The sequence below is a fragment of the Chiloscyllium plagiosum genome, unplaced genomic scaffold (genome assembly GCF_037043375.1).
Source record: "Chiloscyllium plagiosum isolate Xiang-an unplaced genomic scaffold, Cpla_swu_hap1 HiC_scaffold_3, whole genome shotgun sequence".
In the NCBI taxonomy this organism is placed as follows: domain Eukaryota; kingdom Metazoa; phylum Chordata; class Chondrichthyes; order Orectolobiformes; family Hemiscylliidae; genus Chiloscyllium; species Chiloscyllium plagiosum.
The window spans coordinates 60,042,183-60,055,353 of record NW_028270141.1 but is presented as its reverse complement, the minus strand read 5'-3'; the positions used below and the strand labels follow the sequence as shown (position 1 = coordinate 60,055,353).

Below are 13,171 nucleotides of genomic sequence, written 5' to 3'. Positions count from 1 at the left end.
AAGTTCACCATAATCAATTGGGGCTGGAGAAAGTTTGTTGCCTTCTGAATTCTTAATGTAGTGCTGCACCTGAATTCTTCCCACTACCTCCAAAGACTTTGTCACAGCAATTCAAACTTGCAACAGAATGAGACATGCAGAGACTTCAGCGTAGATCTCTAACTCATTTTGGCAGGAACTCACACTTATGCCACAGGAGATTATCTATTGGTAATATGTATTGCAAGTCTACAAGTATTGAGAGCACCATCGAAACCTGCGACCTTTACCACTTAGGAGAAAGTGAAGATCATTCATGATGAAGGGCTTTTGCCCGAAACGTTGATTCTCCTGCTTCATGGGTGCTGCTTGACCTGCTGTGCTTTTCTACCACCACACTCTCATCTTTACCACTTACAAGGATAAGGGCATCAGATGCCTGGGAACATCACCATTTGCAAATTCCCCTCCAAGTCACAAGCCATCACAGCTTGCAGCCATATTAATGTTCCTTCACTATACTGGGTCAAAGTCCTGAAACATTTTCCCGAACAACACAAAGAAAATACTTAAATTACATGGCAGCAGATCAAGATGGTGGGTTACCAACACCGATATAAGATAGGGGAATGAGTCTGGGTAAGTTATTCTTCAGAAGGTTGGTGTGGACTTGTTGGGCTGAAGGCCTCTTTCCAAACTGTAGGAATTCTATGATTCTCTAGGGAAACTGGATATGGACAATAAATACTGCCATTGGGAAAACGTTAAAAACAATTATTAAGGAATTCTTAACAATGCAGTTACTGCCTAGTATAATCAGAAAAAGTCAACGTAGCTTTACCAAAGAGAAATCCTATTGACAAACATTGGGCGGCACGGTGGCACAGTGGTTAGCACTGCTGCCTCACAGCGCTAGAGACCCAGGTTCAATTCCCGCCTCAGGCGACTGACTGTGTGGAGTTTGCACGTTCTCCCCGTGTCTGTGTGGGTTTCCTCCGGGTTCTCTGGTTTCCTCCCACAGTCCAAAGATGTGCAGGTCAAGTGAATTGGCTATGCTAAATTGCCCGTAGTGTTAGGTTAGGGGTAAATGTAGGGGTATGGGTGGGTTGCGCTTCGGCGGGGCGGTATGGACTTGTTGGGCCGAAGGGCATGTTTCCACACTGTAAGTAATCTAATCTAAAAAAAAAACATATTGAAGATTTTTGAGGAGATTGGTGGTCGGCTAAGTAAAGGAGTTCCAGCAGCTATAATAATAGTTCTCGATTTCCAAAAGGCATTTGATAAGGTCCCATATAAAACATTAATAAGATCAGGGCTCATGGAGTCAGTGGTAACGTATTAGCATTGACAGAGGATTGCTTAATGAACAGGAGGCAAAGTGTGGGCATAAACAGGCATTTTTAAGCTGGCTGGCTCTGACTATTGGAATGTTGCAAGGATCAGTGCTGGGATTCAACTGCTTCCAATCTAATTAATGACATATATGAAGAGACAGAGAGTAATAAACTAGAGTACAGCCAGCAGATACAAAATAAAATGGGACATGTCTTCTGTGCTGTTCTTATCCACCATTTCTGTCCATGATAGCTGCAGCAACTTAGACAGCATGTCAGTGGAAATCACTGCATTGCTGCTGAGCAGAAGATGTCACCAATGATTTCTACAATTTCTAGATATGTACTCACAGGAGGGAAGGTTCCTTGCAAAGTTCACAATTTGTTAAATTGCACTCATAGTATAAAGACTTGACAGAGGAGAAGGAATTAAATTTACAAAAAATTACATTTACAAAAAACTTATTTCTTCAAATCCCTTCAATAACTTCTTTCTTATAAGAAATAAAACGGAAATCTAACATCCAAACACTGCTTTGGTATTTAGACATTACATAAAGATTTATGGAACATCTAATAATCCATGTGACGTCAGTTTATAGTGTAAATGAAATTAAATTCTTACTGAATCCACTTTGCCTTGATTTTTCAAATATTCCTTATAGCGTTGATCAACATAGTCTTCATATCTGGATAATAATGAAGGGAAGAAGAAAACATTTACATTAAAATAGGACCTTGTATATTCTCATGTTCAAAAGCATTTCACAACTAATGAGTCAGCTTTGAAGTTCAGTTATTTGTGTTTCTTATAGAACTGCAATAGCTAAACTAGATGCAGCACAACTCCGTCAATTACAAAATTACAGCAACTTGATTTGGTGGTTTACTTAAGGGATCAATTGTGGCTGGAATAGGTGAGATCTCCTATGGGATCTTTTATATTCACCTGAACAGGGCTTCAATTCAACATTTCATTGAAAGTTACATATCAGGTATGCAGCAGCCTTCAACACTATTGTAATTCTGACTCCCTAGATTTTGAGGGAAATATTTGCTTCAATAGATCTTCTTCAAAGCAACAAGTTATGTGATTCCCTGTGCGCAGACAGGGGGCTCCACCTCCACAGCTGTCAGCCCACAGGGAATCAAGTAATGAATGTGGTACCAATAGAAATGAAGCTATGCAAACACATTTTTGCCCATATGTCCAAGAATAGAAATTGAGTCTATTAGCAACAACTCAAGATTAGTAGTACTGAAATATCAAGCAGACTTTAGCAGTATAAAGTTCGTTAAGCTGTTATTTAAATTGATCCAGATACAAAATTTAATCACTTTGAAGACTAAATAAGTTCAGGAAAAAAATTGACCAGCCTTTGGCTTATTTGACTAATATAAGAAAAACAAAGGATACGTAAATATATTTCCTTGTAGATTTACCATTTGACCTTAATTTAGAATTGTGCTTCTCTGCCACAGTACAGAATTATATTAAAGTTGTGGTAAAAGAGTTATAGAGTCATAGAGATGTCCAGCATGGAAACAGACCCTTCAGTCCAACCCGTCCAGGCCGACCAGATATTCCAACCCAACCTCGTCCCACCTGCCAGCACCCGGCCCATATCCCTCCAAACCCTTCCTATTCATATACCCATTCAAATGCCTCTTAAATGTTGCAATTGTACCAGCCTCCACCACATTCTCTAGCAGTTCATTCCATACACGTACCACCCTCTGCATGAAAAAGTTGACCTTTTAGGTCTCTTTTATATCTTTCCCCTCTCACCGTAAACCTATGCCCACTAGTTTTAGACTCCCCACCCCAGGAAAATACCTTGTCTATTTATCCTATCCATGCCCCTCATAATTTTGTAAACCTCTATAAGGTCACCCCTCAGCCTCAGACGCTCCAGGGAAAACAGGCCCAGCCTGTTCAGCTTCTCCTTGTAGCTCAGATCCTCCAACCCTGGCAACATCCTTGTAAATCTTTTCTAAATCCTTTCAAGTTTCACAACATCTTTCCAATAGGAAGGAGACCAGAATTGCACGCAATATTCCAACAGTGGCCTAACCAATGTCCTGTACAGCCGCAACATGACCTCCCAACTCCTGTACTCAATACTCTGACCAATAAAGGAAAGCATATCAAACACCTTCTTCACCATCCTATCTACCTGCGACTCCACTTTCAAGGAGCTATGAACCTGCACTCCAAGGTCTCTTTGTTCAGCAACACGCCCTAGGACCGTACCATTAAATGTATAATTCCTGCTAAGATCTGCTTTCCCAAAATGCAGCACCTCGCATTTATCTGAATTAAACTCGATCTGCCACTTCTCAGCCCATTGGCCCATCTGGTCCAGATCCTGTTGTAATCTGAGGTAACCCTCTTCGCTGTCCACTACACCTCGAATTTTGGTGTCATCTGCAAACTTACTAACTGTACCTCTTATGCTGTCATCCAAATCATTTATGTAAATGACAAAAAGTAGAGGGCCCAGCACCGATTCTTGTGACACTCCACTGGTCACAGGCCTCCAGTCTGAAAAACAACCCTCCACCACCACCCTCTGTCTTCTACCTTTGAGCCAGTTCTGTAAGCAAATGGCTAGTTCTCCCTGTATTACAAGAGATCTAACCTTGCTAACCAGTCTCCCATGGGGAACCTTGTCGAGCGCCTTACTGAAGTCCACATAGATCACATCTACTGCTCTGCCCTCATCAGTCTTCTTTGTTAGTTCATCAAAAAACTCAATCAAGTTTGTGAGACATGATTTCCCACGCACAAAGCCATGTTGACTATCCCGAATCAGTCCTTGCCTTTCCAAATATATATACATCCTGTCCCTCAGGATTCCCTCCAACAACTTGCCCACCACCGAGGTCAGGCTCACCGGTCTATAGTTCCCTGGCTTGTCTTTCCGCCCTTCTTAAACAATGGCACCACGTTTGCCAACCTCCAGTCTTCCAGCACCTCACCTGTGACTATTGATTATACAAATATCTCAGCAAGAGGCCCAGCAATCACTTCTCTAGCTTCCCACAGAGTTCTCGGGTACACCTGATCAGGTCCTGGGGATTTATCCACCTTTAACCGTTCCAAGGCATCCAGCACTTCCTCCTCTGTAATCTGGACATTTTGCAAGATGTCACCATCTATTTCCCTACAGTCTATATCTTCCATAACCCTTTCCACAGTAAATACTGATGCACAATATTCATTTAGTATCTCCCCCATTTTCTGTGGCTCCACACAAAGGCCGCCTTGCTGATCTTTGAGGGGCCCTATTCTCTCCCTAGTTACCCTTTTGTCCTTAATATATATTTGTAAAAACCCTTTGGATTCTCCTTAATTCTATTTGCCAAAGCTATCTCATGTCCCCGTTTTGCCCTCCTCATTTCCCTCTTACGTATACTCCTACTTTCTTTATACTCTTCTAAGGATTCACTCGATCTATCTATTCACCTTGAAATATGCTTCCTTCTTTTTCTTAACCATACCCTCAATTTCTTTAGTCATCCAGCATTCCCTATACCTACCAGCCTTCCCTTTCACCCTGACAGGAATATACTTGCTCTGGATTCTTGTTACCTCATTTCTGAAGGTTTCCCATTTTCCAGCCGTCCCTTTACCTGCGAACATCTGCCTCCAATCAGCTTTCGAAAGTTCTTGCCTAATACCGTCAAAATTGGCCTTTCTCCAAATTAGAACTTCAACTTTTAGATCTGGTCTATCCTTTTTCATCACTATTTAAAAGCGAATAGAATTATGGTCGCTGGCCCCAAAGTGCTCCCCCACTGACACCTCAGTCACCTGCCCTGCCTTATTTCCCAAGAGTAGGTCAAGGTTTGCACCTTCTCTAGTAGGTACATCCACATACTGAATCAGAAAATTGTCTTGTACACATTTAAGAAATTCCTCTCCATCTAAACCTTTAACACTATGGCAGTTCCAGTCGATGTTTGGAAAGTTAAAATCTCCTACCATAACTACCCTATTATTCTTACAGATAGCTGAGATCTCCTTACAAGTTTGTTTCTCAATTTCCCTCTGACTATTATGGGGTATAATACAATCCCAATAAGGTGATCATCCCTTTCTTATTTCTCAGTTCCACCCAAATACCTGCCCTCGATGTATTTCTGGGAATATCCTCCCTCAGTACAGCTGTAATGCTATCCCTTATCAAAAATGCCACTCCCCCTCCTCTCTTGCCTCCCTTTCAATCCTTCCTGTAGCATTTGTATCCTGGAACATTAAGCTGCCAGTCCTGCCCATCCCTGAGCCATGTTTCCGTAATTGCTATGATATCCCAGTCCCATGTTGCTAACCATGCCCTGACTGACTATTAGGCCCCTTGCATTGAAATAAATGCAGTTTAATTTATTAGTCCTACCTTGTATGTGCCTGCCCTTTCTGACTCACTTCTGTTCTCAGCTGTACCTGTGTCAGATCGATCTCTTTCCTCATTATCTCCCTGGTCCCACCCCCCCACCTTACGAGTTTAAATCCTCCCAAGCAGTTCTAGCAAATTTCCCTGCCAGTGTATTAGTCCCCTTCCAATTTAGGTGCAATCTGTCCTTCTTGTACAGGTCACTTCTACCCCAAAAGAGATTCCAATAATCCAAAAATGTGAATCCTTCTCCCATACACCAGTTCCTCAGCCATGCATTCATCTGCTCCATCATAGTTTTGATAAAATTCATTATTTCTTTGCTTTATGACATGATATATAAAATAAAGCACTGGTGAAGATAATAATTGCAGAATAAAACCACACTAATTTGCCCTCACTAGCTCGTAGCACTGGGAGTAATCCAGATATTACTACCCATGAGGACCTCCTTTTTAAATTTCTGCCTAACTTTGTGTAATCTCCCTTCAGAATCTCAACCTTTTCCCTTCCATTGTTGTTGGTTCCAATGTGGTCAATGACCTCCTGCTGGCCCCTCTCCCCCGTGAGAACAATCTGCACCCTCTCTGAGACATCCTTGATCCTGGCACCAGGGAAACAACACACCATTCTGCTTTTTCTCTGCTGGCCACAGAAACGTCTGTCTGTACCTCGGACTACAGAATCCCCTAACACAATTGATCTCTTGGAAGCCGATGTACCCCTCATTGCATTACAGCCAGTTTCAATACCAGAAACGTGGCTGTTCGTGTTACGTTCTCCTGAGAATCCATCAACCCCCCACATTTTCCAAAACAGCATACCTGTTTGAAATGGGTATATCCACAAAAGACTCCTGCACTAGCTGCCTCCCTCTCTTACCCTTCCTGGAGTTAACCCATCCATGTGATTGTATCTGAGACTTCCCCCCCTTCCTATAACTGCCATCCATCACATACTGTTGCTGCTGCAAATTTCTCATCGCTTCTATCTGTCTCTCCAACCAATCCACTCGATCTGATAAGATCGATTTGAAATACATAGTTTGATAAAATTCATTATTTCTTTGCTTTATGACATGATATATAAAATAAAGCACTGGTGAAGATAATAATTGCAGAATAAAGCCACACTAATTTGTAAGTCCCTGCCCAATTCTGGATACACAATCTGCAGTACAAGATATCATGAAGAGTTTTAGGATCAACAAAATAAACATTAAAAAATCAAATGACAGATGAGCTGATGCAAAGAAATTAAGAACGCAAGTTAAAGTATCGTATTGTTTGTTGATATGAATCAAACATATTCATTAATTTTAAAATCTCAAAAACTATATGGAATATAGTGTCCCTAAAACATTTTTACTCATTGAATAAAGTAAAAAAAAGTTTAAAAAGCCATAAATATTGTATTTCAAAAACATTAAAGTTATAATTTTTCACATGCTTGCATTTTTCTTATTGGAATAGCTATGGGTTAGAGTATTGAAGAGATATAATCTTATTTCTGAACTCAGACAAGTCTTGGGGTGGCATTGTGGCTCAGTGGTTGCCTCACAGCATCAGGGACCTGAATTCAATGCCCATCTGGGGCGACTGTCTGTGTGGAGTTTGCACAACCTTGCCGTGCTCGCTGGTTTCCTCCCACAATCCAAAGATGTGCAGATGAAGTGAACAGGCCATGCTAAATTGCCCATAGTGATAGGTGCATTAGTCAGAGGTAAATGTAGGGTAGGGGAATGGAGCTGGGTGGGTGACTTTTCAGAGCATTGGTGTGGACTTGTTGGGTCAAATGGCCTGTTTCCTCACTGTACATAATCTAAGTTAATTAAAATTTACTCCAATAGGAAAGAATTCTAATTATGTGTAATCAATGGGCAGAAAGTCTTGACAATGGTTTATTTCATTAAAATTAAAACTCTTTTTGAGGTTATGATCTTCTGATCACTCTAGGGTACTCATTGTGCTGATTATTTGCAACATAGAAAGTTCTTACCTGGGATCGAGTTCCTTTGCCACACGTTTAGCTTTGTTCCATTCTTCCCCTCCTATGAAACAGTCAATGGCATCTTTAATGAGGTCCATATTAAGGTACAGTTCAGCTGCCTGCAAATTAATTGTATTAAAAAATAATTAAATAAAGACCATCTCCAATAAAAGAAAATCTGAAGCATCAATCTTTGATACCTCAATGGCATCGCCATAATTGAATACCCTACTTTGCCCAACATCCTGGGGAGTACTGTTGACCAGAAACTCAATTGGACTAGCCATATAAATACCGTGGCTTCACAAGCAGTTGTGAAGCTAGAAATCCTGTAGCAAGTAACTCATCTCCTGACTCTCCAAAGACAGGAGACTGGTGGAGAATACCCCACTTACCTGGATGAGTGCAACTCTACAAACTCAAAAAGCTTGACCTCATCCAGAACAAAGCAGCCCACTTAATTGGCACCACATCCATACACTCCACCACCGACGTTTTGGCGCAGCACTGCAGAAAATCACCAAAGCTCCTTAGACATCACTTTCCAAAACCACTACCACCTCCATTTTGAAGGACAAAAATAGTACATACATGGGAATACCACCAAGTTCAAATTCCTCTCCAAGCCACTCACCATCCTGACTTGGAAATACATCACCATTCCTTCAGCGTTTTGGGTCAAAATACAGTCATAGACATTTGCAGGATGAAAACAGGCCATTTGGTCCAAATCGTCCATGCCAACCAGATATCCTAAATAAATCTACTTCCATTTCCCGGCATTTGGCTCATATCCCTCTAAACCCTTCCTATTTATTTACCCATCCAGATGTCTTTTCTAATGTTGTAATTGTAGGCCTACACCAACTCCAATTAGACCTTAACTTTGCCTCTCCACCCTTCTCTGTCTTCCACAAGGGCCATTCCCATCAACACTCCTTGGCTCATGCCACACCCCTCACCAACGAACCTCACTCCGCCTCCAATCCCCTAGCATCTTCCTCAGTAATTGGAAATGATGCCACACCTGCCCATATACCATCTCCCTCACCTCCATCCAGGGCCCCAAACAGTCCTTCCAGGTGAGGCAGAGGTTCACCTGCATCTCCTCCAACCTAGTCTATTGCATCCGGTGCTCCCGGTATGGTCTTCTCTACATCAATGAGACCAAATGTAGACTAGGTGACCGTTTCAACAAGTGTTGTCGCCAGGCCCTAAATGGCCAGCCTGACTTTCTGGTCACTGCCCATTTCAATACCCCCTGCTACTTCCCCTCTGACATGTCCCCTCCCAGCCTCCTTCACTGCCGCATCGAATCAGATTGCAAATTGGAGGAACAATACTCATCTTTCACCTGGGCAGCCTAATGATGAAAAGCAGTGGACACAGCATCGATCCTTGTGGCACATGGCTGTCCTCCAGTCTGAAATGCAACCCTCTGTCAGCATCCTCTATCTTCTACCTTCGAACCAGTTCTGTATCCAAACAGCTCGTTCTCCCGTATTCCACGTGATCTAACCTTGCTAAACAGTCTACCAGGAGGAACTTTGTCGAATGCCTTACTGAAGTCCATATAGATCACGTCCACTGATCTGCCCTTATGAGTCCTCTTCGCTACTTCTTTAAAAAACTCAATTAAGTTTATGAGACACGTTTTTCCAAGCACAAAGCCATGTTGACTATCCCTAATCAGTCCTTGCCTTTCCAAATACATGCAAGTCCTGTCCCTCAGGATTCCCTCCAACAACTTGCCTACCACCGACATTTGGCTCACCAGTCTATAGTTTTTTCCTGGCTTTTCCTTATCACCTTCCTTAAATAGTGGCACTATGTTAATCAACCTCCAGTCTTCTGGCACCTCACCTGTGGTTATTGATGATTTAAATATCTCAGCAAGGGGCCCAGCTTCTCACAGAATACTAGGATACACCAATCCAGATCCTGGGGGTTTATTCACCTTGATGCTTTTTAAGACATCCAGCACTTCCTCTTCAGTAATATGAACATTTTTCTAGATGTTGATATTCAGTTCCTCACATTCTATATCTTCCATATTGTTCGCCACAGTAAACACTGATGCAAATAATTGTTTAGTAATTCCTCCATCTCCTGTAGTCTTATTGATCTTTAAGGGGCCCTGTTCTCTTCCTCGTTACTCTTTTGTCCCTAATGCATTTGTAGAATCCCTTTGGATTCTCCTTAACCCTATTGCCAAAGCTATCACATGTCCGCTTCTTGTCCTCCTACTTTCCTCCTTAAGTATACTCCTTCTGCCTTTAAACTCTTCTTGGCATTCACTCAATCTCTGCTGTCTATATCTGTTAAATGCTTCCTTCCTTTTCTTGACCAAAACTTTAATTTCTCTCGTCATCCAGCACTTCCTACCCTACCAGCCTTGCCCTTCACTCTAACAGTAACATACGGTCTCTGGACATCTCATTTTTGAAGGCTTCCCATTTTCCCGCCATTCCTTTACCTACAAACATCTGTCCCCAATCAACTTTTGAAAGTTCTTGCCTAATACTGCAAAAATTGGCCTTCCTCCAATTTAGAACTTTAACGGTCCATCTTTTACTATTACTATTTCAAAACTAATAGAATTATGGGCACTGGTCCCAAATTGCTCCCCTACTGACACCTCAGTCACCTGCCCTGGCTTACCTCCCAAGCGTATGTCAACGTTTGCACCTTCTCTAGTAGATATATCCACATACTGAATCAGAAACATTTATTGTACAAACTTAACAAATGTCTCTTCATCCAAGATCTTAACACTGTAGCAGTCCCAGTCTATGTTTGGAGAGTTAAAATCCCCTACCGTAAGCACCCTATTATTCTTACTGATAATTTAGATCTTCCTAGAAATGTGTTTCTCAATTTCCTGCTGACTACTGGGAGCTCTATAGTACAATCCCAATAAGGTGATCATCCTCTTCTTATTTCTTACTTGCACCCAAATAACATCGCTGGACGTATTTCTAGGAATATCCTCCCGAAGTACAATTATATTTTAGAATCTTGGAATTCCCTCCCTAACAGTATTGTGGATCTACCTACAGCATATGGACTGCAGTAGTTCAGGAAGGCTGCTCACCACCACCTTCTCAAGGGTAATTAGAGATGGGAAATAAATGCTGGTATAGCCAGTGATACCCATACCCCATGGACGAATAATAAAAAAAAGTATTAATTGTCCCAACCATGGACTGAAAAATGATTCATGGTCATTTAGTCAATGTAATACAACATAAGTGTACAGGTTAACAGAGTTCTCACTGTGTTATTACATTTAAAAGGAATTATTCTAACTGCACAAAAAAGTGATAAGGCTACAAATGGATTATGTTTGATTAGATGCACACTGTATTTAAGTATGATATTCAAGTTGTAGCTAGGTAATTAAACAGTGGTTATTATAATAAAAAATTAAATAAATGATGGATCTACCTCTTTTTAAAAACAAGGAAACCAGTCCGGGAAAATTTGGGAAAGTAAACAGAATAACACGCATGGTATTGAGGACATACACAGCACAAAGGATGCAGTTTTTCACTCAAAGCATTCTCTCTATCATGAAATCTATAAATTAGGCCCTTTCAAGGGACATGAATGATGGGCACTTTGTCTGCAGGTGCTCTTATTTTCAAATTACACACACATTTGGGGGCGGCATGGTGGTTAGCACTGCTGCCTCACAGCGCCAGAGACCCGGGTTCTGTCTGTGTGGAGTTTGCACATTCTCCCCGTGTCTGCATGGGTTTTCTCCGGTTTCCTCCCACAGTCCAAAAATTTGCAGGTTAGGTGAACTGGCCATGCTAAATTGCCCATAGTGTTAGGTGAAGGGGTAAATGTAGGGGAATGGGTCTGGGTGGGTTGCGCTTCAACGGGTCGGTGTGGACTTACTGGGCCGAAGGGCCTGTTTCCACACTGTAAGTAATCTAAAATCTAAAAAAAAACCATAGAAAACTGGATCAGCAAAATATCCTAATTCTCAAAGCTCCTCTTGCAGCATTTCTTCTTGTTATCCTTACATAAGATTGACAATTCTGGAGTGCTGACAGCATAGTCAGCAGCTCATTGCCTGGATGTTTGATTTCATTGTACATTGCCATCCCAAGGTACTTTTCTATCAGGAGAGGAAACACCAGATCCTGGCATCTGCTATGCTGACAGTCTGCACAGGATGATGCGACTGCTCTAAGTTTGGAGTACCTGACAAATCACAAGCATAGTAGAAAGTGGGGGAAATTAATGTCTTGCAGACCTCTATCCTGGAACCACACCTCCTTGTTCTGTATATGATTATGTTCAAAATGCTGGGGAGCTAGTATTTGGCTTTTAGTAAATAACCAGCATCTCATTATGGATAGCAACGCTGGCTGGAGGGGTTCTGAGGATTTGAGTTCATCCTTTTCTGATCACATCTAACCATGTGATTTTGCATAACATGGCCTCTACAAATGTTACTGGATTTAGCTCTATGGTAGTAAAGAAACCTTATTTGTAGTTTCATGCTAACCGCTATTAAGCAAGAAGTTCCAAGAACCAGGAGATTATTTAAAAGCATGGATTAGGGTAGAAGAAACGGAGAAACATTCCTTACATCTCTCGTAACAACCCAAACTCCAGCATTTTCTGCATCCAAGGATTTTACCAGGACTGGAGGTTTTGAGTTATAAGGAGAGGCTGGATAGGTTGGGACTCCTCTTCACTGCAGCACAGAAGATTGAGGGATGTATAAAATCATGATAGCACAGATAAGGTGAATAGCATAGGTATTTTCCCCATGATAGTGGAGTTCAAAACTAGAAGATATATTTTTAAAGTGAGAGGAGAAAGATTTTAAAAGGGGCACCTTTCTCATACATGGAGAAAGTGCCAGAGGAAGAGCCACTGCTACAGGAAGTGATAAGTGCAGGTACAGTTACAACATTTAAAGACATTTGGACAGGTACATGAATAGGAAAGTTTGAAAGGGATATGGGCCAAGCGCAGGCAACTGGGACTATATTAGTTTGGGAAATTTGGTGAGCATGAGTGAGTTGAGTCGAAGGGTCTGTTCCTGTGCTATATGACTCCATGACTTTATAAAGAGCATGATTTCAGGCTAACACCCACAATTTCAGAAGCCTATTTCCTGAATTCCACCCTATCAGACTAGCAATTCCCTCCATTTGTGTATCACTTTATCCAGTATTCATAATGAGAAATAAAGCTCATTATAGTTATATGTATGTTGGTTAAAAAAGGATTCCATTATATACAAAAAGGTTTCTACATCTGCTGTCACCATGTACTCATCTGCTTTAAGTAATAAATGAACTTGGTAAATTCAAAGCTGTCCATTGCCATAATTTGCAGGTATCTGTGGTTTTGATGGTCAATCTGTATTTATTTGAAACTGTATCTTTGGGGAATACTTTCTATATCATCAGTTTGCAGTTTATCGTTTATTGATTTTTAAACACCTTT

General features: G+C 41.4%; 1 protein-coding gene across 2 annotated transcripts in view; it reads right to left on the bottom strand.

The window, feature by feature from the left end:
* Positions 1-13,171, bottom strand: part of ift172 (intraflagellar transport 172) — a 291,193-nt gene that overhangs the window by 53,381 nt on the left and 224,641 nt on the right. For both annotated transcript variants that reach the window (XM_043682226.2, XM_043682236.2), the window contains 2 exons: positions 7,709-7,818; positions 1,939-2,002 (listed from right to left, as the gene is read on the bottom strand). In XM_043682226.2, coding sequence (XP_043538161.1) covers positions 1,939-2,002; positions 7,709-7,818 — 174 coding nt within the window. The remainder of the gene's footprint in view (positions 1-1,938; positions 2,003-7,708; positions 7,819-13,171) is intronic.